Below are 27,309 nucleotides of genomic sequence, written 5' to 3'. Positions count from 1 at the left end.
GGCATATACAAGTGCATGTACGCCCCACACTCGGCTTTCCAACTGGGTGGTGAAATGGATGACCCTGGCAGATTATCAATCACATGACAACACCAAGGAAGCAGGGGAAGGGCTGGCTGCATTTGATTTTAGTAGCACAGAGGTCCCTGCCTTCAGATCTGAAACTCAGCAACCCACTTTGTCTGTAATCTGCATGGCAGATGTCTCTTATCTTTGACACCAGGAAATCATGCCTATATATGCACAGTGAACAGCTTCAGATCTGAGTGTATTTTTAGAACAATGAGCCTTGAAGAGAAAAGCAGCAATGCCTGTCAAAAGATGGATAATGGGAAAGCTAACTATTTGGGTCTGGATTTGTCAACTATTAATCGAATGTCAAAAGGGAAAACATTAGGAGTGCCCTCATTTCCATAGGAAACGGCTTTGCAGCCCAAGCTCAAACAAACTGCCCACACCATTTAAGGGGATGAGCTACTAATTTCAAGCTCAGCTGAACTACTGGATCACCTCTGTGGCTCCTGATCCATCCAAATATAATAGGCCCACGTGTGAGAGGAGTTGGGGCTCTGACGGGGATGAAATGAAAGAGCCTCTGCCAGTCTGACTTCCTCCAGGGTTTGAAGGCAGCGGCTGCATTTTTGATGGGCTGGGATCCTACTGCTAGAAAGAAAGCGGGGAAGTCCGTCAGTAAATGAACCTTCAAACTCTTGGTCCTGGCTTCTCATGCAAAAGGCGGTAGGAGGAGGTAGAACAATTAACATGAAAGAGATCCTTCTGAGATGAAAACCCCAGTTTAGATTTCAGTCAAGATGAAGCAGGCTTCCAACAAGAAATTCCATGCCCAAGTGTATACGTGTACATGTAACATATACACAACACATTATATATTTGGCAAATTTATATATCTCCCATAAGGGTGTGTATACACACATAAATAAAACTCCAGAACGTAAGCACCATGAGGGCAGAGGCCTCCTCTCTCCTGCTCCCTTCTCTTTTCAGTGCCTACAACAGTGCCGGGCACACAGCAGCTCCTCAGCCAATCAGCAGAATGAATGAACGCCGAGCGTACTCTCTTACATATTAATGCTATTCATCCGCATGATGGTTCTGGAGGAAGGTGTTATCACCAAACCCAGTTTACAGAGGAAGGAAATGAGGTGCAAGGAAATGAAGTCATTTGCTCAAGGTCACAGAGCCAGTAAGATGTGAACCTAGGTTTGTCCACCTCCAAGGCTGGTGCCCTTTGCCCGTACATACAATGGCTAAGCGAGGAAGATGGGAGGGCCCTCTCCCTTCCCCACCACACACATCAGGAACCACAGCACCCAGCACCTGTACAACCAGGAGGTGCAACAGGCTGGTCACTACTTGCTGGCACCCTGCGTCCCCACCTGGGTTCTGGGGTTGACAGGTGGAAACCACGTGGCCTAAGAGCATTGTTGGGTATGGACTTCAACTTTTAAAAAATAGATATTTCCTAGTTTTGTTCCGTTTAGCCCCAGGGTGGAAGACTGACTGATTTATGCACAAGAAAGGGAGCCTCAGAGGCTGCTCAGAGAGAGGCCCAAGGAGTGTGGTTTTAATGGAGTTGAGTTGAACCAGGCTGAGAGCATGTACTGGTTGGAAGGAAAAAAACAGAAATTTGGGGAATGTGCTCTCATCTCAAATTCCTTTCATATGCAGGAAGGAAGAGCTCCGTGGCCAGGAAGGCACAGAACTGTGGAGGCCCACTGCATGCTGGGAGGTATCTCAGAGGCTTCTAGGGCCACTGGAGAATTTATATCAGTTAAGTCTGCCAAGGTTGAGATGCAGGCGTGGCTGATATAACCTGTTATTTTGTAATCCAGTGCTTATTCTCAGGGACTCGGCCTTATTTACAGCTCATGATATGCTGACCCCTCTTCCCATACCCCAAATATGGTTTTCTCATTTGTTAGCCACTGAAGTCATTTAACTAGGTGGACTCTGGGGGAGTCGGTATTTTTTCTTGCATGGCCAGTTCACAGTGACACCTGGTGGTAACAAATGGCAAGGTTACACCCTGCTCTTACCCCCGCCCCCCAACTGCCCCCCACCCAACCAAGTTGCAAGATTTATGTCCCTCCTTACAAGGCACATTTGCTAGATAAAAGCATTAAACTGGAATGGCTTCTCCGTTCTTAGCATTTACAGCCTTGGTTGTATCAACCACCCCCTGATCAATTTCCATTTCTAGAGTTTACAGCCTGGATGTAAAAGCCTGCCACAAAGGCTCTATTTAATACGACAAATTAAAAAAGCAAACACAGGCTTGGTCATTCTTTGGAGCCAGGAGAAGCAAACAGGAGGAAGGAAAAATCCAACTGTAATGCACACAAAGAGGAACTTTCACGGAGCTGCGAGTTCGCCTCCATTCCAACGTGAGGGAGGCTGCTCTGCAGAGGTCCCCACCGCCACCTGCCACACCTACAGACACAGCTGCTCATCCACCTCTCTGAGAATGCAGGAGGCCTCAGAGCAGCCACCTGCCCTCACAGGTTTCCTCACCAGCCCCGCCTGATCCAAAGCCAGCCGGTCAGCTGCCCAGTGTCGGAAAGTCACTACTTCTGAGGGAACTGGGGCGTCTCTGGGTGGCTCTGGCTTTCACTAGTTCTTTTGAATACGGAGCTGAAGCTTGAGTTTTTGTAACCCTCTGGCTACAGATCTCCCCCTTGGGCCCTGGCAAAGAACACACAGCGTTCTCTTCTCCCCTGAGTGGGTGGAGGTGTCACTGACAGCTGTGTGGGGAACACTGAAGGGCATGTGTGAAAGCGGGGGGCTGGGGTGGAGGCTCCTGCAGGGGATCAGGTAAGAGATGAGGGTGACCTGGCCTGCCCTGGCAGCTTGGAGGTGAAGAGAAGCAGTTTGAAGAGAGATTTTGCAAGTTAGGTAGACAGGCTTCACTTCTGGAATGGATGTGGGGTGTGATGGAAAGAGAAGAATTCAGGACAAACAACCGGATGGATGTGCGGCCACCTGCTGAGCTGGGAACTCTGTCTCACTCAGGGACCTCATTAGTTCCCGGAGGTCTGACTGTTTTCATACTAATTGGCCCACCCATCTCCCTCTCTTCGCTCTGTAATGAGACTCACAAAGAGACCAGATTTCCTATTGTCCCAGACGGCTTCTCCTATTTAGAGAGCTTATTAATTTCTGAATCAAGATGCCAAGTCAGCTCCTGATCAAGGACAACACAGATATTTTTTTCCCTGACTTCAAAATAAGTTTGCAGATGATATGTACGTAAAGCAGTCAACTTTGCACTTCCTCCCTGCCCCGCCCGTCAGAGGGAGGTCATCTGACTCAACCTCAAGTGGAACAAAGAGGTGCTGCAGTCAGGCCTCTGGCTGCAATCTCCTCCCCGCAAGGCACCTGGAATTCCAACTCAAGAGTCAGTAAGGTCCAATTCGGGTTTAACTGCTTTCAGTAGCAAATAAGGAAAATTAGAAATGAAAAGATAATGAATTGTGAATATAAGCTTGTTTGATGGGTCTAAACTTGAAGGATGGGTATGGGGCGGGTGTAGGAAGAGTAGAATGGGACAGGGAATGAGAAAACCAGATCTTTGGGACTCTTGGCTGTAACAGGCACCCAGAAGAATTTGCTTCAAGATGGATTCATCATGTTTGTGAGTTGTACTTTAAGTCATAGCACAATTAGCTTCAGGAACACTGCCCGGAGGAGGACTATTTTCATCCTAAGTTGGTTCTTTAAGGAATAAGAATGTCCGGGGACAAGAAGCTCTTTGGGATGCACCCCTGTGCTTGAGAAACCATGATGGATTCTGGGCCTAGGGGATGTGACAGGAAAGGGACAGAAAGAAAAAACGGAACTGGGGAAATCAAGAGCAGAAAACTGCAAAGGATAATAAGTCAATTCAAAGAGATATTTCCATCGCTCCAAGAGAGTGCAAGGCTTATAAGGGAGCAAGTTGGCTTTCCTCATTTCACAGACAGAGCAGCCTTTCAGCCCTTCAGGGAGTAAGATGACGCCTACCGCACCAAGGAAGATCAGGGACACATTTCCAGAAGCTGATGAAGTGGGAAGGACTGTTTCTTTGCCCGGGGAGGTGGAGCTGCAGTGCCCAGAGCGGCAGGCAGTGCCAGGCCAGACAGGCCGGCTTTCACCCCAGCTGCAGATGTCCAGGGCTGGCAGTTCCAGGGCACAGGCTGATCCTGGCTAGAAGGAGAGCTGGGGAAAGGGGGTCAGGGTACATTTTGGGTCTCAAGTCTGGGGAATGCTCCTGTGCTCAGAGTTTTAGCTTTTGATAAATAGCCTTTAGGACTCTAGGAACCAGACATAGCTTCTCCTGTTAGAGGTGGTACAGCTACTCTCTAATAAGCAAAACTCTTAGAAATTAGAATCACATAATTTCAGAGTTGAAAAGGCCCTTTAAATCATTAGTCCAGTGGTTTTGAACGTTTCTTGGTTCACAGACTCCTATTATAATCGGATGAATGATGTGGAATCTGTCTAGAAACAGATACGTACATGTCTGCTTGCACACACACAATTCTGCATACAATTTGTGAGGGTTCACGGCACCTGACACCCATTAAGATGCTCTGTGGAGCCAAGGTTTGCTAGATCAATAATCCAATGCTTTCACCTTGTGGATGAGGAAGCTGAGAGAGAGGTGCCAGGGTCACCTGGTCACCAGAAGAGTAGGGCCTAGAAGCCGATCACCCTCTGACCAGGAGAGTGCTTTGTCCCCTACAAGACACCACCTTTCTGCTTTTTGCCCCTTTGGAATTGTTGCTGATGCTGCAGCAGCTGAAAAGGTTACTTTCAAAGAGAAATGTGTCTAGTAAAAATACCATCTCTAGATGTTGGCACAGTTAAAGAAATCATCTTAACCAGGCAAGAAGAGAGAGAAGAGAAAAGAACAGAGATGCCTCAACTCTGCTCCCCATTAGCAAATCATCTATAATTTAGGACAAACGTAAAGAGATGCGGGTGATCAAGCAGACGTACCTCCTGGCAGCCTCTTGTAATTTCACGGGCTGTTTGGCACTGAGGTAAATCAAGCAGGCATCAGCTACTTTATTCAGGTCACCCTCACCTGCAGAGAGGAAAAACAAAACAAGCGTTGGCCCTCAGGCTTCAGTGGGGATGAGCAGGCACCAACTGCTGTCTGATGAAACTGGCACAGCTAGGCAAGATGCTGTGGGCTCTGTACTCCATCCCAAGTCAAAAAACACAGCAAGGTAAATGGATAAATGAGGCCAAAGTGAGATGGAAGGATGTGCACAGGACAGGAGATGACAGGAGCATGGCTGAGTGAGGAGGGCAAGGATGGGGGTGAGACAGTGTACAGTGTGTGTGCCCAGGTGAGACTGGCTGGTACCTACCTAGGTCCAGTCTCTCACAGAGGGGGCCCAGGCCCTGCAAGACGGCCAGCTGCAACTTGAAGGCCAGCGTGTGGAAGTAAACTGGTCCAGCCCTGGCACTGATGGGAGCCTGGCTGACTAAAGAGCCAGCCAGCTTTGGCAGGACATCTTTGCAGAACCGGTTCCTTAGAAAATCGCCACACTTGCCTCCCAGGGTACGCAAAACCTGTGGAAACAGACCCCAACCCAGTGACTGAACGTTGCCAAGGCAGCGAGAGCACTAAAAGAATGTTTGCTAATTCAATTTCATCTAGGTCTCTGCTTAAAAAAGAAAAATAGAATTATTGCTGTTAATTCCTTGCCCACGGTTTGTGATTCTGACAGTTATGAATTTGGAGGTCTCTGCTCCCGAGGCATGGCTGCTTCTATCCATAAATACAGATTACATGGAGAATAATTCAAAGGAATCTTGGGTTGGATAAATAGTATGGTTAATACCTGGATTTCCCTTCCTTTTTTGTTAAAAAAAAAAAAAAAAGAGCTTAAAGCAGTTCACATAGATCATCTCTCGAATCTCCCTAACATCCCTTGAGGAAAGACTTGTGCTTTTAACTCTAGCTAGCTGAACAAACATAAACAGGCCCAGTAGCTGAGGTCCAGCTCAGCTGCTGCCACGTACAGGCATCGAAAAGGGCAGTGGCTGGCTGAGGTCCTTGGCTGGGTCAGGACAGGGTCCCCAGTGATCCGAGCCGAGTCAGAGTTCCTTCTGTTCCATGGCACAATCTCTTATGTACATCACCCTCATTCCATCTTTCACGACAGGCAGTCTCTTTGCATGTCTTGTTTTAAACCTTCTCAAGCAGAACATATTGAAACGTTTTGCCCCACTGCACAAGACTGAGTATACAGGATAATAAGAATTTCTTTAAAAATTGGTAAGCAAGGGACTTCACTGGTGGCGTGGTGGTTAAGAATCCGCCTGCCAATGCAGGGGACACGGCTTCAATCCCTGGTCCGGGAAGATCCCACATGCCACAGAGTGACTAAGCCCGTGTGCCACAACTACCGAGCTGGCGCTCTAGAGCCTGTGTGCCACAACTACTGAGTCTGTGTGCTACAACTACTGAAGCCCACGTGCCTAGAGCCTGTGCTGCTCAACAATAGAAGCCACCGCAGTGAGTAGCTCCTGCTCGCTGCAACTAGAGAAAGCCCGCACACAGCAATGAAGACCCAACACAGCCAAAAATAAATAAGTTAAATAAATAAATAAACCAAAAAAATTGGTAAGCAAGGCATATCCAGGACAGAGAACATTTACCAACTTTGTAGAGAACAAGGCACATATTTCAGGGCCCTCAGCAAGACTGCACAAGGCCTTACGGACCTCAAGGGTCACTAATGGGTCTGGGAGTGGAAAAGCAGCCTCAGTTACAGTGCACGTATCTTTATATTTTTTCATTTTTCTATATTTGCTGTCATTTCAGATAAACTATTAATTTTCATAAAGGAAAACGGCACATCTGAGTGACTTAGCAAGACCTCCCTCCTTCTCCTCTCCCCAACCTCCCTCCTTCCCTCTCCCCCCCCCACCCACATGTGCGTGTGCGTGTATGTGTCATTTTGTGTATTTTGGTTTGGAAAAAAATATTAACGATTTTTTTATATGTTTTAAATGTAAGCTTACATTTTGGTCCAGTATATGCTGAAGAATCTTACAGAAACAAAATACTTTAGCCAAGTATATTAGCTGCATTCCTGGCTTCATTCTATACCCTACGCATCTTTTTTCTTTGCCTCACCTTGCTCACCCACTTCTAATTGATGTTAGCTTGCTATGGTAAATGTATCTCTGTAACTTGCCTTAAGTGCTTTTCAGAACAAGGAAGGATATAAATAAATAAACCAAAATATGTGTGCTAATATAAGCCAAACTAAGTCAGGGAGAATAATACCTTACATACACAGAGGGCTTTTAACTTTTCAAAGCATTTCACTAAATGGTCCCACTTTATCCTTGACGACAACAACTATGAGAAAGGTGGGATAGGTGGTCATGGGCTTTGTCCAGAGTCACTCAGCTGGACAGAGGATGCCCATTGCTAGAACCTAGTCAGTCTTCATCTTGACTCTTGTGCCGTGCACAGAACATGGGCATGAACTCAGATTCAGGTACTATCACTTCCTAGCTGTGTGATCTTGAGAAAGTTCCTTAACTTTCTGGGCTTGTTTCCTCCTCTGTCAAAAATGGGGATACCAGTATCTTCCTTATAAGGTTGTTGTACGGAGATGAGCTCATGTGTGAAGTGCCAAGCATGTCGCCCGGCACAGAGGAGGTGCTCAATGAATACCGGTGGCCCTTTTCATCTACTAGTTCTCTCTGCTTCAAATTCAAAAGGAAACTGACTTTATTTTCTTCTTTGTGCTTTTCTTATTTGCCTATACTTTCTTCAAGGTATAGTAGGTCACAATTGGATAAAAAGAGAACTACCCCCAAAAGACACCACTGAGCTCTGTGCTCACTTCCCTCCATCCCCATGACTGATGGCGGTAGGGCAATAGTGCAGTACCTTGAAGGCTCTGAGCACTGCCAGGGGGTCATCATTTGTGAGTCGGTGCACGAGCGAGGGCCAGGCCCGATGAGCCAAGGGAAGGAGCTGGTTCTTGTGGGACTGCAGAACAACCACACACAGATCCAGCACATCTAAAACCTGCAAGAAAAGAGGACAGTATTTCGGCAGATAGTCAAGGCTTGAAACCAAATACCTGGGATCAAGTCACCATTTTAAAAGAGTAAAACTTAGAAACTCATGAGTCAAGGAAATCTTTACGAGTCCTGACTACATGCCAAGCACTGGCTAGGTACTGGGTGGGGGGCACACAGGGACAAAATACTTACATTTCCTTTCCTTGGCTTATGGTCAACTGGGGAAAGACTTCAGATAACACCGAAATAACGGGATGAATGACTACTAATTGTGACAAGTACAAGGAAGGAAAGTCAAGGGGGAAATGCAAGACACTAAAGGGGGGGGGATCTATACAATACAAACTGTTGGGAGGGCTTCTCTGAGGAAGTAACTTCTATAAGGAGGCATACTGGAAACAGTAACGAGGAAGACCCAGAGGAGGGAGAGCTTGCAATGCTTAGAAAACTAAAGCAGGGCAGCGTGAAGCGTGACAGAGGAGGGGTAGGATGGGACTGGACCTCGATGACGTCACATTAAGACTTTAATTTTGTACTGAATGTGGTGGGGAGCCGTGGAAATGTTCAGGCACGTGCTGTGATACAATTCCTGTTTTTAAAAAGTCACTCTGGCTGCTGAGTGGAGAAGGGACTTGAAGTGGGAGTGAGAAGTGAGGAGGCCCTTGAGGGAGCCATGGCGCACGTCCACATGGGAGGCGGGGAGTTACGCGGCTACATGGTCGTGGCTGAGGCAGAGAAGTGAAGGGTTTGAGATCTGTTTTGGAGATGATATGGCTTAAATTGCTGAAGGACTCACTCTTGGGGAGATGACGAGAGGAATCAAAAAGAGCTGCTTGGGTTCAGGCTTAGCAACTGAATAGATGCAGGTGCAGCTTAATGAGACAGGAACAAAGGAGAAGGAGGAAACCGGGAGGGTGGGTGAGATCAAGTTCTGTTACCTCTAAATGGAGAGGTCAAGTAGGCAGCTGGGACACAGGTCAATCTCAGAAGAAAGGTCTGGGGTAGACTAGATGTAAATTGGGGTTTTTATCTTCCCTGAGAATATGTTTCCTGATCTCTCATGTCTCAAAGCTCACTGAAGACAGACGACCTGCTCAGTGTCACAGGCAGTGGTCGCCACGATAACCAAGTGCAGGCTTCCCTCCTGCACATATGGGCCACCCTTTCCAGAGCAGGGGAAGGTACACGTCTGAGTCAGGAAGACAGAGTAAGGTCTGCAGTAAACCCTTACTGGATGACTACTGTGTGCTGGTCACACGGAAACTGGAACAGAAACAAAGAACAAAACAGGCCCTGCCCTTGAGGGCTGAATAGTTAGGCAGGGGAATAAGAGAAACCTCAGGAGAGCAGAGTAGTACAGTGGAAATGGCTTTGGTATCACTGACTGGCTTTGGATTTGAGTTCTGTCACTAACTGGGCAAGTTACATCATACTTCAGTGAATCATTCCCCTTCTGCCTGGAATGTTCTTCCCCCTCCGTTTGCCCCTGCAGGGCTGGCTCCTTCTCAGCCTTTAAGTCTCAACTTAAACATTATCACCCGACAACTGGTCTCAATCAGAACGTAGCTCCCTCTTATTCAACAGGATTTGGTAGAGTAGGTTCCCAAAATGTGTTTACTACATGGGTGAATTTTCTATCATAGAACCTTCTTATTACCTTCATAGCATTTCCTCCACGTATATGTATTTGTGTATTACCCCTTTCCCCTCGAGAGACAGGAAGTTCCATGAAGACAGGGATCATGTCTGCTTAGTTTCCTTCTATATACCCTCTGCCTGACCTATAGCAGTCCTCAATAAGCATTTAGTGAATAAGTGAATGAGTGTATATGCCATGTCTGATGCTAACTGTTTTATATTTATAGTCAATGACCCAGTGAGGTAGGTACCATCATTTTCATTTTACAGATAAAGAAGTTGATGCTCAAAAAGGTGAACTGACTTACTCCAGGTGGCACGGCTAGTGAAGGGCCGAGCCAGGGCTGGAACCCGGGTATGCAGATCTGACTCCAGTGTTGATGCTCTCAATAGCTACAGTGTATATACGCTGCTACAAAGCCTCCAGAAGAGGGAAGACACTTTACTGATGTGTCAACCAGACACCACCAACAAAAGGCTCCTAAAGAGTGCCTCCTGAGTGGAAAACCCGACAATGCTAAGAAGTATCTCTGGGAAGACTAAACAAATTCCGCAAAACCCAGATGCTGAGTGAGGTAATCTGTGGGTCAGGGTTTCCCAGCCCCCACCCATGACCAGGGCAAAGTGCTCTCATCACTATCAGTAATGCATGGAGGCGGCTGTTTCTCACTCCTGTTTGGGGCTAGGGAGGAATGGGTCAGGCTGTGCTTTCCTTTGGGTATAAGATCTGCCCCCAGGTGATTCTGAAAGCTGGGTCCCCCATGCCCACCCCGCCCCACTGTCCTGTTATCGGAGTCACTACTGTATAGTTTAAGTCTTTGCTGATGGGGAGGCTGCTTGGGAAACTGCTAGCAAACAAGGATGTAAGATTAAGAAAAGTGTTGGTGCCAGGCCTAGGATGAAAATGGAAACAGAAACAGAGACACGGGCTAGCGTCAGGCTTGGACGAATGACCACTTCAAAATATTTAAACCTGTGTCCCACATTAAGTCAGCTCAGAAAGTGATATCCTTTCCAAATCATATGACTTTTGCCCCCTTGGAGATGCAATAACGCTCCAAAACTTTGTGGTTTTTAATTCTACCAAGGGGACTCGGATCCCTTTTGGCCTCTGGGCTGATACAGAAAGACGTAAGACTGGCATCCCACAGATAAATTCCTCCTGATGCCTTCTCTTGGCCACTGCACATGCACTGGGAGATAAGGGCGGGCTCCTTGCTCATCCATGTAGTCATTGCCAATAGACCAAACCTCAGTCCCGCAGCTCTGTGAATGCAGGGAAAGGGCCGCACACTGACCTTCAAGCGGATTTTCAGATTTTTGTCTGACATCAAGTGGATGCAGCGCTCCATCACGTCCGTGGCTATTTGGATCTGCACTGGCAGTGGTGGCTGCACACTGGGATCAGTGTCATTTTCATCCACTTCGGGAGGGTCTGACTGCTCCTCTGGAAAAAGAGCATAACTGGGGGCAGTGTTTTACGAGAGATGCCCCACCCCAACTTGATCTCCCAACTTCAGATAAGGAGTAAGACTTACAAGGGAAAATGTCTAGGAACTGATCCCAAGGAAACCATGTAAAATTTGGGTCAAGCTACGAGTCAAGATATTCACCAAAGCATTACCTGTAACAGCTAAAAACTGGGGGAAAACCTTCCATGTCCACTCAAGGGGGTACGGTTATATAAACCATGCTATATCCATACAATGAATGGCACATTATGAGGGCCTGAAATTTTGCATTTACCAAGGGCTTTAATGACAAGGGAAAATGCTTATGAAATAACATTGTGTTAAAAAGAGAAAAGCAGGATACGAAATTGCATATACAATGTGAGCACTATTATATAAAGTTTTATATAAAGATAGGAGGAAGTTCAAAATATTAACAGAGACGGGGTCATGAGTTAATGGATGATTTTTATTTTTTCCCTATATCCTTAGTTTTTTCTAAGTTGCCATTAATAAATATTTAAAATAAAAACATAAGAGGGCAAGATTCTAATTTGGAGCCCCGAGGCTGGCAGTTCCCTGGCTGGCCTCTGGCCCTTTACTCTCTTTCCTTTCCTTTTGGTTCATCTTTTGACTAAAGGGGGTACATGTCTGTCTTCTCTACCAGCCTGTAAGATCTTCTGAGGGCCAAGATGAAGCCTTACACATCTTGGTATGAGGGACAACACCAGGGCAGCCTGGTGCAATATACAGGGATGGGGTTTGGTCAGAGGACTAAAGTCTTGCCTCCACATCCTATTAGCAACTCCTCTCATCCCATGTCACCTCATTTGAAAAAAAGGGATAAAGCATGTATACCTCATCTGCTTGCTGAGAGAGTTAAATGAGATGCATGTCACCAGCTATTATCATTTTTCTCATTGCCTGGAGTGTTGCATTGCATGAGATAGGTGTTAAGTTTGTAAATTAAAACAACAAAAAGACTTGAGAGTTGCATGAAACCCTGGCCAAAATTCCTCCCCTGAAGGTTATCCTCTATCTGCTTATAGCCTCCAGTCTCCCCACACCCTCAATACCAGCTGTGCTCATTTACACTGAGCTAAGCATTGCTCCCCTAACTTTCTGCCATTTCAGTTTCCTCTGCTGGAAAAACAGAACCTTACAGTAGAGTCCACACCTGTCTCTAACAGATGCTGAAAAGATAAATGAAAATGCATTTGTAGAATGCTTGGATTTCTTGGAGGAAGGGACGTCAGATATATAAGGTGCTCTTACTGTGGTTAAAACAAAAAACCCATGTCAAACCAACATCAATCCAAACATTCCTTACAATGCCAAGTGTGTGGTGTGTACTTGATGAACGATAATTATAAGAATGATAAGGCTGTGCTTTTCTTTCTAGAGGAGGATTTGTTGTTTGAAATTCACCTACTGCGAAATGTTATCTGAGGGATGTGGATTTTGCTACCGGAAGAAAGATTTGATTCATTCAATCTGCTCCTAGCCAACATCAGCTAGAACCAGAAGATCCTAATCATGAAAGAATTGATTCAGTGACAATGCTAGAATTTCAAACAAGAATGGCAAATCTGGATTATGAGGGATCAAGATGCCTCTTCTTCACGGTTTCTAGGCTTGAGCAAGGGGTGCAGTTTATGAGAAGGATTGGGTTGGCTCAAGAGACAAAACTGAGAAGAAAAAGCCTGATAGATTTCTGATTAGAAAATTCTGTTCTTGGGGAGAATAACAACTCAACTCTGCATAAATCATTATGTGGGCCTTGTGATGCTTCCCTGCTATTTAGAAAGAATTTGTTGCAGTTAGTTGCATTGAACTACTATTTCCTGTTATCCTGGAGGTATTTCCTGTTATCCTGGAGGTATTGGCTTCAGTTCATCAGAGTCTCAGAGTAGAGTGCCAAAAAAAAAAAAAAAGAAAAAGAAATCTGCTCTATTCCAACCTAACAAACTAATTTGGGACTCAGTTTGATTTAGGATAGTTCTGAGACCACCAAGCTCATTATGACTTGGCATTTTATATTTGCAGAGGAGATTCTAATCATTTATTAATCCTTCCGTGACCTGAAGCTCCAGATTGAGCTTGTGAATAAAACAATAGGCCAGAGCTTCAACTAGCCTGAACTCCCTTCTCCTTTATCGTATAAATTGGTAAGAAAAACACTGGAATCTACTCCTACCAATAAATAAAATAAATGGACAAAGCATGTGAAAAGATAATGGACATAAGAAAAAATTGTTAGGAAAGATGCATATAGAAAGATGTTCAACCTTTCTAGCAATCAAAGAAATGCAAAATAAAATAACAAGAACCATTTTAATTTAGCAAGAAGTAAAACTGGTAATAGTCAATGTTGGCAAGCTTGTGGTGAAACCAGTATTAATCCTGAACTGCAGAAGAGAAGGTGTAAATTGCCACAACCTTTCTGAAAGACAATTTGGCAAGCATAACATGATGTTCATATCCCTGACCTAGAAATCCCACTTCTGAGATTTATACAGAAATATGCAAAAAGAAGGAAAAGGTCACGTGCATATAGAATCATGCACTGCAGCACTGTTTATTAGAGTGAAAAGCTAGAAGCAACCTAAACTTCCCACAGGGGAATGTATACTTAGTGGCAGCTATTAAAACATTAATTATGAAAACTCCATAGCAACATGAAGAGTTCCTTATTATATAACTAAATGCAAAAAGGGTATAATGCATTTAAACTGTGGCTGCAACCAAACAAAAACAGGTTTGCAGTAGAAAAGGATGGAAAACAACTACACACAAAGAGAATGCTTACGTTAGCATGGCGGGGGTTATTTGTGACCTTTCTTATTTCCAAACTTTCTATCATGATGTTTCATTGTTTTTACAATAATCTGCTTCCAAAAGTAAAAAACAGCTGAGGCCAAAATAAATAATAGTTACCTTCTTCATTATCAAAACCCGAGACATTTCCATCTGCTACATCCTTTTCCTTGAGGTAGTTCAGCACAAACTGTTCAATGTCTTCGGCTGTTGTGGTATTCTCAAGTCCTTTCTCAGGACTTGCTGGTCTTTGGCTCAAATGACTTCCCTCTTCCCCTACACTTTGCTCTTGGAGTTGCCCGAGATGACCTGCGTCTGGGAACCACTGGGCTATAAATAAAGTGTTATAATGATCACCTTGGTCATTGACAACAGGCATTAGTACTTTCTAAGTAAAATAAGCTCTCTGCCATGGCCTGCATGGTGCCCACAGGAGCCAGTCCCTACCTGTCTCTCCAACCTCCTCTTCTAACCACTCCCGGCTGCCCAATGCGCCAGGTATCCTCCTGCCTTAGAACCTTTGCACATGCTGTTCTTACTATCTGGAATACTTTAACCTCCTTTGTAACATCTGGTTAATTCCAACTCACTTTTCATGTTTCAATACAAATATACATTACCTAGTAAAGCCATTCCTTGACCCCCGTGCCCCCCCAACCCAGCCCTGCCAATCTAACTTAGGTCTTTTATACGCTGTCTTATACAGCACCATGTTCTTTTCTTTCAACTCATCACAATTTGTAATTACTGTATTTACTCTGTATGTATTGTTTAGTGTCTGAATCTCCCATTAGACACTGTGTTCCATTGATCACCACTGGAAAGCCAATATGCCCAGCATGGAGTGGGTGCTCAAAATATATGCTGAATGAATAAATATGCTAGACTGGAGGAAAGCTACCAGTGACAAAATTCTGAGTGCAGGATACACTGCTCATTAGCGGAAGAAAGGCTCTGCAGAGCCTTGAGAACGGACACAGTCTCACACAGATATCTGATATAAAATACTTCAGAAGGCTGGCATTTTCTCTCCAAAGCTTTTCCTTTTTTAGTGATGCTCCAATACTTCTGATGTGTCACTGCAGAATAAGCCTTAAACATTACAGAACCAGTGGTTTTCAAACTGTGTCTTGAGGAGCCCTAGGGCTCTGCAGAAATGTCTCAGGGTCACAACAGGGAGGGCACCTAGAGACAGCAGGTTAAAGGGTGGGAACAGAGTTTCTATTTCTTCTTTTACCAGCCCTGCTCTAATTTGAACTCTTTTTGTATACTGGGGTCCCCCAGGGCTTCATTTCAAAAAAGGCTCTTAATACTTAAAGAATGAATCAACAAGAAAACTCTATGGCCTGAATTTTTGCCCTCCTTTTGCAGACAGCAGGGGAGAAGTCTCTGATGACCTTTAGCACCTGCTAATCTCTTTTCTATCAAGGAGCATCTGCACAGAGCCACAGCAACAGCAGATGGGCTACGCCAGGGCCAGGCCACTGGGAGCAGCAGAGAGCAAATGCTGGATATGAGAGCGTTTGGTCCAGTACCTGGAGATTCCTACGTGAAGGGATCGATTATGCCATTTCTTCAGTGCCCAGGCATAAATCTGTCCTTAATGTACTCGGAGGGACTGCATTCCCAATGGGTTAAAGCCAGGGCCCAGCATTTACACTGCTAAAAGTAGACATGCTGCAAAGATTATTTTCTAGATTTAAGGCAAAGCAGCTCGACCACTCTTAATGCAAATTAAATTGTAATAAGGTGCACTTTTTCTCCTACTGGATTAGCAAAGATCAAAAAGCTAGGTAACATACAGTGTGGGTGACGGGGTGGCAAAATTGGCGCTCTCTTACATTGCTGATGGGAGTTTAAACTGGTGCAACCTCTTCACGGAGCAATTTGAAACTCTTTATCTATCACAGATTTAAATGTAATACCCTCTAAGCCAGCAACTGTCTTAGGAATATACTCTACTGGTATACTCAGACATGTCCAAAATGACCTACAGAGAGTACACTACAGCATTTTGGGGGTGGAGGGGGCAAAAGACTGGAAACAACCAAAATGTCCACCAAGAAAGGGCTGCTTAAATTATGGTGCAGCCACACAATAGAACATTGTGTGTCCAGAAAAACACGGCCTTGCATGTGTGGATGTGGCACAGTCTCCGAATGCTGAGGTATGTGGTATGGATGCTTTCTCATTTTCAAAGCTACCCAACTTTTTTGTTGTTATGAATAATCACTGGATCAGCAGGTGGTGCTAAGGAGTAATTTAACTGATGGTTCTTGCCTTCACTGTGGAACCTAATGCTTTTTTAGTCAATGCCTGTGAAACACTGTGTATGTGGTAACTCAATTTCCTAAAAGATATAGTGGGTTCTTTTAAAACCTTCTGGAAGTTCTCTGAGACCACACTTCCACTCCCATCTTAAAAAAGTGACCATCAGTTAGACAATTCGAATGACAAGAGGAAATGCCAGCAGGCAGTGCTACTTTGATTTGTGTGAGACCGATCCTCTCCCCAGGACTGCTTACCATTCAAAATGCAAGTGTGCGCTGGGTTATTTCAAAACTTTCAGAAAAGCTATCCCCACTTTTGCTGGTTTTCCTAGGATGCTCTCAAGTCAAGCTTAACCATCCTCATTTTCCTCTCTGCAATTTAGAGAAAAGGTGCTACACAGGATTCCTCTTCAGAGATGACCAAAGACACTGGCAATCCAAGGCAATTCAATTTTCATGGCCCAAATGGAGATATCTCCTGAGAGGATATATTTAATAGGCCTTTTGTTAATATATATTTTAAAACTCAAACTGACATGTAGTAGAGTTCCTCAAAACACTAAGGATGGAAGCCTGGGGTATATTTGGGCCATGGAAGCCACTCATAGTCTAAAATCTATAAGCAGTAAGCCAGTCTTAGGAGCGTTTCCATGTTCTTCTTGGTCACCACTGCCATCCCCGTGACTAGTCCAGCACACAGGCTTCCGAGTGGTTGCAAAATACAACCCCCACTCCTTCCCTTGGTCTACAAGGCCCCGTGGGATTCATCCTCACCCAGCCTTCCAATTTCATCTTGTGTCACTGTCTCCACAATGATCTCTTCTCCATTCTCCAAAGACCCCAAGCCCTTTCTTCCCTCCAGGCCTTTGCACCTGCTGTTCCCTTTGCCTGAATGTTCTTAAAAAACATAAAAATGATGTGACAGCTCCATATGTACTGATGGGCCCTTCTCAGCCTTCAGGTCTCAGCTCTAATGCCGTTTCCTCAGAAAGGAAGTGCCATGATCAAGTCCCCTGACCACTCTGCTACTGTCCTGTTGCCCTCCTGCAGTAGCAGGAAAGCTCCTTGAGTTTATTCATCTTCTTCACTGCTGAATCCTGATTACTTAGCACAGTGTCTAACATATTGCAGGTAAGCTTTACTGAATGAATAAAAGAATATGTACACTGCATGTGAACGTTCATGAATGAATGAATGAACACTGGAAGTGGTATCAGCTACAGGGCAGAGAACTGTCCCTGTTCAGTCACCTTCCTTGAGAAACTTTCTTACATGGTCTTAGCTTTTTCAGCTGACAAAATGAGGTCAGTGACCTTTCCACCTACTTTGGCGGCTATTAGAAGTACTGAAATAAATACTGGAGGTATGCTCTTTGGATAAAAGGAACTCATGTATATAGCTCATATATATATATATATATATATATATATATATATATATATATATATATATATATTTTTTTTTTTTTTTCATTCGAAGATTGACTATCCAGTGAAGGGATTCTCTTTCTTATAGTCCAAAACTTTGCCATTTTAATGGTGGGTTAACACCTCCAACAGACACCCAACAGGGTGAAAGGGAAGTAGAGAAATTCAAACCACCTCATACAATTAAAAGGTTAAAAGAAAGTTTCTAGACCTGCTCTGTCCATCATGGTAGTCACTAGCTAGCTACATGTGGCTATTTAAATAAAAATAAAAAATTCAGTTCCTCAGCTGCACTAGCCACGTGTAGTTATTATATTGGACAGAACAGATATAGAACAGTTCCATCATCACAGAAAGGTCTATTGGACAGTACTGTTCTAGATTATCTGTGGACTGAATAATTTAAGTTAGCCCTGTTCTCCATTAGCATAGACACTGCTAACTCTAAATATTGTCAGAATCAGTCTGGTATATTGAAAAGAACAAAATTGTCATAAATCCTGACTTTCCTCCTTATTGTGTGACCTTGGCTAAGTAGGAGCTCACTGAGCCTTAGTTTTCCTTACCTGCAAAATAATGTTTACATTTAGTCTGCAGGGTTTATGTCCCTGGGACAGAGCAGGGGTTCAATAGATGGTAGAGATTATTAAAAGTATAAAAACATAAGCAATGGAACTCTACCGTAACATGTGGGACCAGACAGATACCTAGTCAAATAACGTCCTCCATAGCATAACCCCAACCAAAGAAAAAAACAGTTAGATGAACAAGGATACTAGTCCTTCCCTCCAATCAGCATTAAAAAAGGGCTCTCAATGTACCTAATGCTGTCAGCAGGGCATGCAGTACACTGACAAAGGAAGTTGTTCTCTTATCATAAAATTGGTCCAGGGTAGCCAAGACATCTTGAACCACATCTGCCACCAAAGGGAGCAGGCTAGCATCTGAGTTCTGTAGCATGACTTCCAAGACCTTCGGGGTATGCGGGTGGAGAGATAGATGACGCAGATTTAAAGAGATCCCATTTACCAAATAGTCTGAATTCTGATTGATCAGCTGCTGCAGGGAGTCGTAGCCACAAGCCTGGCAAATGTCCATCATGGTACTGATGGCCGCCTGACTGATAAGCAAGGTTTGGTCTCCAGCTTTCTCCAGGACTGGATAGAGGGCTGACATCAAGAGCAAACGGAAGTCTTTCCCTAGTGCGTGTGCAAAGTGGCCAATCCCTTCCAACTGGATGCATATTTGCCAGATGTTGCTGTTCATGGAGCAGATCGTGGGACTTGGCTTTGAGAAGGTGGGAGAAGAGGTAGCCTGGCAGGTGTGTGCACCAGAAGTGAGGGCCTGAATGCCTGACTGCATCATCGTCAGCTCCTCTCCCACCTCTTCAGCTTCCAGGCAAGTGACCAAATACCAGTTTTCTTGGCTTGTGTATTCTTCAAGTATTGATGTCACGATCTCCCTCAGTTCCTCTGGGTTTGTTTTAATGTGTTTTTCATGAACATTCTCTACCCCTAACCCAGCAGCCCCTACAACCAGTTCATTTAGGATCATGGCGGCCTGCTTCCGGTAAACCACAGACTCGTGGTACAGTTCCATAAAGGGATCCACGAGCAAGTAGAGGTTCCCATAGAAACCAAGAAGCTGACAAACCTGCCTCAAGAGCAGGAAAACCCTCTCATCATTGAAGAAGCGAAAATATCTCCTCTGCATTTGAGCCCACGGCCGGGAGGCGGAAGTCTCTGGAGAAGTGCTCAGATGCTCAGAGTTCCAATGCCGCTCTTCAACGATTTTGACGTCGGCCACATCTAATTCCAGAACTTGGATAAGCGCTTTGGAAAGGCGCTGGAGATGGGCCACAGAGTTGAGGACAAAGTTCACTTTGGGGCCCAAGAGTTTCAGGTACCCGAGTAACAAGGAGAGAGTAGACAATCTGCCCTGATCGTCTTGGGAGTTCATCAGGCGGGGAAGGGACGTGGCAAGGGAGTGCAGGTTTTCTGACAAGATGTCAGCAAAGGCTCTGCTGCCCACCACGACTTTCTCATCTGCAAAACGTCTCAGAATTTTATTGCATTGGGCTTGGACGTCAGGACTCTCATCATTTACCAGACTCACCAGAGCCTTCAGAAGGGGACCAGCCGATTCGACCAGTGACTGACTGCACTTCAAGAGAAGGGCCTCGACAAAGTCTATCACTTCCAGCCTCACCTTCCAGTGTGGGTGAACTGAAACGCACTCAGTTATCTTTTTAATAAGGACAGTCAACCTGTCGCCGGTATTTTTTACCCAATTGGCTTCCCTGTGAACCAACAGCTCCGCTACTCTGTGCTCCACGGCAGGCTTTTCTCGGACCTCTGAGACTCTTCTGAGCTGTTCATCAGCCATAATGAAGCTCACTGTCTTGTAAAAGACCTTTAGGGAAGACACGACAATGCTGTGCCCTTGTTTAAAGTCTCCTGTGATGATCCTGGTCAATGTAGTTGAGAGGCCAGGTAAAAAAGAAGCAAACAAATCCCCCAGCTGCTTTTGCTCAAGTTCATCCAAGGACCTTGGATGGTCTTGACACTCACATTGAAAGAGTAGAACCTGTAAACATTTTAAGGCAGCCATTTTAATTTGTTTTGATTTCTCCTGTTCTGCTAGGCCTAACAATAAAGATACAGCAAATCCTAAACGAGGCAGAATGGAGGGCTCATAAATAGTCAGAATGATGTCCCCATAAGCCGAGTGCATTAATGCACTGAGGCCCTGGATCACAGCCAATTTCAACTCCTCTGACACAGCTGCAGGTTTCTGAGAGTTGGGTGAATACAGGCAAGCAGAGAGTTCTGAAAAGAGTTCCTGGAGAAGTTCTTGTTCCTTCACACACGTTGAAGAGAGGACAAGGGTGATGCATTCCACCACACTCTGGATCAAGTGCTCTCTTTTGGGGCCCGGGGTCTTCAGGGTAAATCGCAAAGGGAAGAGGATGTACTGCTGAAGTTCCTGAAGGGCAGAGTCACTCACGACTTGTAACTGTGCCTGCAGACACTCCACATTCTCCACTGTCTGGGTCTTTGTGAGCTGAACACAGATGGGACGCAAGACGCCAAAGGCCTCCTCTGGAGTATCAAAAACCGCCATTGTGCAACAGGCTTCCTCTCACTGAGCAAACACCCTGCAGGCTGGAGGGAGGAGATTTTTCAGTAAAGAAGGCCAAGCTCAAAGAAAATACAAAGTGAACTTGCACTCATTCATTCAACAGACATTCAGTGGGGGCTTATGTACCAGTCACTCCACACAGTGCTAGGGGAGCAATGGAACGGAAAAGAGCCGGTTCCTAGTCTTAGGGAGCTCCCAGTCCAGGGAGGGAAGCAGATGTACAGTTACAACACAGTCTCTTAAGAATTAGGCTAGGCCTGTGCTTGTGGTCCTACGTGAGTATAGAAGACGTATGCGTCATAACACTCAGAAAGCCAGGGTGGGTTTCACAGGAGGAAGATGCTTGAGCCAAGACTCCAGGGAGGAGTGAATTGGAACCTGTGGGCTATGCTAAGGAGTATGGATTTTAACCTGTGATAGTGATGGAGAACCACTGAAGGTTTTGTCTTTTTTAACTTGAGGTATAATATACATAGAGCGAAAGGCACTAGTCTTAACATAGCAGCTCAGTGAATTTTAATGTACGCAGAGACTCACAGAACCACTACCCAAAATAAGATATATAATATTTCCAGCACCCTGGAGGGCTCCCTCATGCCCCTTTGCAATCAATTCCTATTTCCCCTGCCCAGAGGTAACCATTACTCTGACTTTTATCAGCCTGGACTAATTTTGCCTGTTCTTGTCATGGAGAGATTTCAAGCAGAGGTGATAGGAACAACTTTATGCATTGAAAAGACCCCCTGGCAGCCAGTAATACAGGAGAAGACTCAGAGCTGGGTGAGACTGAAAGCAAAACAAAATGAAAGGGAGTGGCCAGAGAAATGGGAAAACCAGGAGCGCACACTATCACAGAGACCATGGGAGAAGAGAGATTTGAGCAGGATGGAGAGGTGGATGGCAGGCAGGCAGTGAAAGGAGACAGGTTTATAGGTAAGTGAAGGAGCTGTGTGACTTTACACATGGGCTATCAGCCCATGACTTTGCATTTCCCCTCACAGAGAAGAGGCTCTTTTCTCTGTGAGGGGAAATGCAAAGTCATGGACTGATAGCGAATAAGAAGGCGGGTAAACAGAGGGCTTGAGGAGAGAAATAAAATTCTCAAATATTCCCTTTGGGGAAGCAGAGCATGCTGGGAAGACACAAAAGTATGGCCCAAGGGTACTGAGGACTGAGTTGAAGCTGGAGACCATTAAACATGCACAACTGTAAAACGCTGGTACCGGATGGAGGCTTAGAGATCACCTAGTCTGGTGGTGTCTCCTTCTCTCTCTCTCTCTGTCTCAGCTCTATTTGCTGGGGGCTTCTGAACAGATGATGACAAGAAAGTGTCCGCTGCTTCTCGCTGTCCCCAGTAGTGCTGGCAGGCAAGTGGTGCCTGGTGGGTGTGGGCAAGACCTGCTCAGCCCAGAGAGAGAGCTGGTGCTGGATATCCTCCATGGGTCAGGAGAGGGCTCCAGGGCAACAATCAGGCTCTCATAGCCGGGACAGAGTCTGGTCCACAGAACTCCATGAGAGGAAAGGCAATGTTGTTCTGTGAGGTTCGTTGGGGGGATATCTCCTGGTCTGTGACCCTCAAGAAGCCAGGGAAGGGAAGAAGCTCAAATTTTCCCTATTCCAGACTAGCAAAATGCCAGGTGTGGAGGCCAGAAAGCTGGGCCAGGGACTACTGACACCCTATCAGCACCAGCTCACACACTGATGACCCCGAGGCTACTGTGCCACCCCTTGCCCAAGGTACTAGTATTTAGAACAACAGAAGCAAAGGAAGTAACCACTTAATGGGACCCAACAGTCAGGAGCAGGAAATGCAAATATAGCACCCTTGAGGTGGTGAACCTTAGTTTAACAGAAATGCTAAAGGAGACAGACAAGAATATGAAAAATAATTAAGACCAATAAGGAAATTCAATTACAAGACAAAAGATATTTCTTAGAATTTAAAAACATGTCTTTCCACACTAAAAAAGCTCAATTGATTAAAAAAAAAAGGCGGTTAATTGCTGAGATCCAATTAGTGGCTGGGAAGATCAAGTAGAGCTATCTTAAAACTCTGAGCAAAAATACAAAGAGATGGAAAATGTGAGACTTGGAGCACAGATCTGGGAGAACCCACATATAAATAGCTGGGAATTCTGGAAGGAAAAAAAGGAACAGATGGAGGAGCTAAAACAAATAAATAACTGAAACATTTCTCTGAGCTGCAAAAGTATTTATCTGGAGATTGAAAAGACTGAAGGATACACACGTAGTCAAATTGTGGTAAAATTCCTGTACACTAAAAGATAAACGGAAAAGAAAATCACATATGTCTTCAGGAAGAAACAACAAATAACTTACAAAGGAAAAAGACCGGCTTTGGACTTCTCATTTGCAATAGAAGACAGTGGAAGAGCATCTACTGACTGCAAATAAAGGATTGTGGCCCCCAAACCCTACTTACAGCAAAGATATTCAGCTGTCAGGGTGAAGAGCCACATGTGAGGATTCAGAGAGGGTAGCACCACATGTCCTACCAGAGGACTCCATTCAAACAAGAAGTGACTCGAAACAGACCTAAAATGGGAAGATGAATGAAGAAGGAAACGTTGCTGAGTAACTTTTTTTTCTTTTAGCATGGAAAACTTTCTTCAAATAAAACGTTTAAGTGGAAGCCCAGCACGTAAAACAGATAAAATCAGAGGGTCTGGTTAAAGCTGGGGTGAAGGCGATGGCCGGGGGCTCTGCATCTCTCTTATTTATCTCAGGAGTTTCAAGACAATAACCTGGGGTCCCCTGAACTATGTTCTCAGATTATATGACAAAAACTGTAATACAGCAAGTGAGGTGAGAACACAACCTGTGCCAAACTGAACTTATCCGCTTTCTTCTGTATTCCCTTTGTGATTTATGGTCCTCACCTGGGCTAGACGCCTTAGCCTCTCTGCTTTCTTTCACCTCCCTCTTAATTCCACTGTTCCCTAAATTTCATCAGTTCTACCCCTTCAACATCTTTCAAAGCTGTTGAGGATGATAATCATCTATTTGATATTGGACTGACCGTAATGGTTTCTTCTCTGGCCACCCTTGCCCTGTGTGCTTGCCCTTCTTGAATCCATATTTCACACTGACATGTAAGTAATTTTTTTAAAACAAAAATCTGGATCACTCTTTTCCATGTTTAAAATCCTTCACCTGCTCTTTGTAGCCTGCCTAAAGTACAGACACCTTTCTACCATGGCATACAGGGCCCTGCACCATCAGGCCCCTGCCTGTCTCACCAACCTCATTTCGCACTGCTTCACCCCTTGAACTTGAAACTGCAACCATGTGAAATTATAAAACTTGCAATTTCCTAAACAGGTAGTGCTATTTCATATTCTCCTCCTTTCTCCTACCACTGTACACACTGCTATTACAGTATTTAGCATGCTGAATTATTTTGTATATGCCTGTTTTACCTACTTTAGACTGGGCAATCCTACACCTAGAACCTACAAGGGCATCTGGTATATGATAAGCAGTCAGAAACATCTGTACAGATTCTCCTTTCAAGTAGGATACAGTAGGGTATGGCAGGCCAATACTCCTGGTGACAACTAGAGAAACCAGATAAATTATAAAAAGCGTTTCTTAAAGCATCAAATAGTTGCAGAAGCAACAAAGACCAGATGAACTAATACTCTAGTGAAGGATGAAAGTTCACAGTGAGTCAACAATCAATAGTTGGGTTTTTTTGTTTGTTTGTTTTCCATTTGCTGATCCCGGACATGGCTCAGGATTACGAAGAGGCCCAGGCTGAGGGCTGTCACTGAGGAAAAAGAAACCACGACGCTTTTAATGTGGTCATATAGGACTGGAGTCCTATATGCAAAACCGTAGTCTTCAGGGATCTCAAAATACATGACTTCTGAGAGAAGGCCGCTGCTGGGGGACAAATGGCTGAGAAATGTCCAAACAAATGAAAGAGATCAACCCACAGATTCAAGAAGCTCAGCAAAGCCCAAGTTGACAATACAAAGAGAAACACACACAGACACATCATAGTCAAACTGCTGAAAAACCAAAAGTATGGAGAAAAATCTTAAAAGTAATGCAGCAACAGAAGTGACAGGCAACTTCTCTAAAGAAATGATGAAATCCAGAAAACAACAGAATGACATCTTTGAAGTGTGAAAGGAAAGTAACTGCCAACCTTGAATTTTACACCCTATAAAACTCTTTCACAACTGAAGGTAAAATGCAAGACAATAATGCACAAAAGGTGCATGGATAGTATAAAAGGAGTTAAGTGTATTAAGAGTCTAGCAGTATCAGGAAGTGATAAAAAAAATCTGTATTAGATTGTCAAGAATGCATGTTGAAATCTATAGGGCAAACTCCAAAAGAGCTATAAAAGTTCAGACAGTAGTAAAAATGGGATAATTAGTACTTCTGATTGATCCAAAAGGTGAAAAATGAGAAAAAGGGAAGCAAAACTGGTGGGTCAAACAGAAAACAAATACTTAATAAGATGGTGGACAGAAGCCCAATTGAAACACTGATTACATGAATTCAGAGTTTCTCAACAGTGGCACTACTGACATTTTGGGCTGGATAATTTGTTGGTGGAGAGCTGTTCTGTGCATTGTCAGATATTTAGCAGCATCTTTGGCCTCTGTCCCCAACATGCCAGTAGCACTCCCCCAAGAGTACCAACCAAAAACGTCTCCAGATACTGCCAAATGTCCTGTGTAGGGCAAAAATCGCCCTGGATAAGAACCGCTGGTATAGAATCAACATAATCCCAATCAAAACCCCAGCAGCATTTTTATAGAAAGTTATAAGACGACTCTAAAATTGATATGGGAATGCAAACAACCTAGAATAGCAAAGACAATCTTGAAGAAGAGGAATTAAATTGGTAAATTTTGGTGGTGAAGTTTTACACTATCTGATTTCAAGATTTACTGTAAAGATACAATAATTAAAGGGCAAAAAGAAAGACAAACAGATTAGTGGAACTGAATAGAGTCCAGAAATAGTCCCCATATATACAACAGAGACTCCATATATAGACTCACATACCTGACAAAGTTGACACTGAAATCAACTGGGAAAGAATGGTCTTTTCAATTAAAGGTACTGTGCCACCTGGCTATCCACATGAAAAAATATATAGGTCTTGATTACATCTCATACTAGATTTAAACATGGAATGTCAAATAACAAAGCTTTCTGAAGAAAACAAAGAACGTCTTTGTAATCTTGGAGTAGCCAAAGATTTCTTAAACAGGACACAGAAAAGAGCTAACCATAAAAAAAAATGATAAATTGGACTACATTGAAGTTAATATAAAAGATTTTCTATAAATCATTAAGAAAAAGACAATCCAACAGAAACATGGAAAAGAAGTTGAACAAGCATACCACAATAGAGGATATCCAAATGGCCAATAAACACATGAAAAGACATTAACATCACTGCTCCGGAAAATCCAATATAAAACTACAACAAAATACCATTACACACCCACCAGAAGGGCTAAGCTGAAAAAAAAGGGGAAAAAAAGAAAAAGGAAGAGAAAATACTAGGCGTTGGCAAGGATGTAAAACAACCAAAACTCTCATTCAATGCTGGTAAGAGTGTAATTGATACAACTACTTTGGAAAATCCTTAGGCTAAAGGTAAACATACATACGCTCTCTATGATCTAGTAATCACGTTCTTTGGTATGTACCTAACAGAAATGCATACATAAATTTACCAATAGATGTGTTCTGGAATACACTATCCACAACTGTCCCCACAAAGAAACTACCCAAATGCACATCTATAGTAGAATGGATAAACTGTAGTATATTCTCCCAATGGGATACTATACAGATGAAGACTTACCACAATTGGAGATCTTCAAAAGAATGGGTTACGGGCTCAGAAATACATAAACCAGCTTTCTGTAAGGAAGAGAGTATAACAAATTGCTAGTATGGCATGACTATAAAAGGCAATCATATACCTTTATGGGATGGTCATGAAATCACACCTGTGTGACAATATGTTGATTACAGAAGGAACTGCTCAGAGATTTAGAAGCATAGGAGTCCTAGATTCTATTCCGATAAAATGCAACACTGATTAAAGTGGCACTGCAAAGTTTGATGTTTATATAACTGACAGCAACTGGCGTATTCTGGCCCAGAAAGTGATACTGGGATGAGGCTTTCAGAACAAGCTGATTCTCAGGGTGAGCAGAGAAAACAACCCAGAGTTCAACTGTGACAGACAGTGACTATATAAACCAGTTCTTGACTCTAACCCTTTCTGAGTTCAGTGAACCCCTTCCGCGGTCATAGAAAGCAGTCACTGGGGAGGTGGGGGAAGAGAGCTGCAATCGGAGTGCTTGAGTGAACCCATTCCCCTGGCAGCTTCTTCCCCTCCTTCCCATCTCTTTCTGCCTTTTCACAGGAATGGGCTGTGTAAGATCCCTGGGCCATGGCATCCAGGTGGTGCAGACAAACGGGACAATCTGTAGGTGCTATACTTTA

At 44.2% G+C, this 27,309-nt stretch overlaps 1 protein-coding gene across 7 annotated transcripts in view; it reads right to left on the bottom strand.

Annotated features, from left to right (window-relative positions):
• The window catches only part of TTI1 (TELO2 interacting protein 1), a 45,497-nt gene that overhangs the window by 10,460 nt on the left and 7,728 nt on the right, over positions 1–27,309 (bottom strand). For 3 of the 7 annotated variants that reach the window (XM_060030801.1, XM_060030795.1, XM_060030796.1), the window contains exons 2-9: positions 26,660–26,718; positions 23,246–23,358; positions 18,483–20,825; positions 14,085–14,294; positions 10,995–11,143; positions 7,922–8,062; positions 5,376–5,580; positions 4,999–5,086 (exon numbers count right to left, since the gene is read on the bottom strand). In XM_060030801.1, the coding sequence (XP_059886784.1) occupies positions 4,999–5,086; positions 5,376–5,580; positions 7,922–8,062; positions 10,995–11,143; positions 14,085–14,294; positions 18,483–20,784 (3,095 nt within the window). In that variant the 5' untranslated portion in view covers positions 20,785–20,825; positions 23,246–23,358; positions 26,660–26,718. The remainder of the gene's footprint in view (positions 1–4,998; positions 5,087–5,375; positions 5,581–7,921; positions 8,063–10,994; positions 11,144–14,084; positions 14,295–18,482; positions 20,826–23,245; positions 23,359–26,659; positions 26,719–27,309) is intronic. The other 4 variants (XM_060030797.1, XM_060030798.1, XM_060030802.2 and 1 more) reach the window with 3 other exon arrangements.

This window comes from Delphinus delphis, chromosome 15, assembly GCF_949987515.2.
Source record: "Delphinus delphis chromosome 15, mDelDel1.2, whole genome shotgun sequence".
NCBI lineage: Eukaryota > Metazoa > Chordata > Mammalia > Artiodactyla > Delphinidae > Delphinus > Delphinus delphis.
This window is presented reverse-complemented; position numbering and strand designations above follow the sequence as displayed.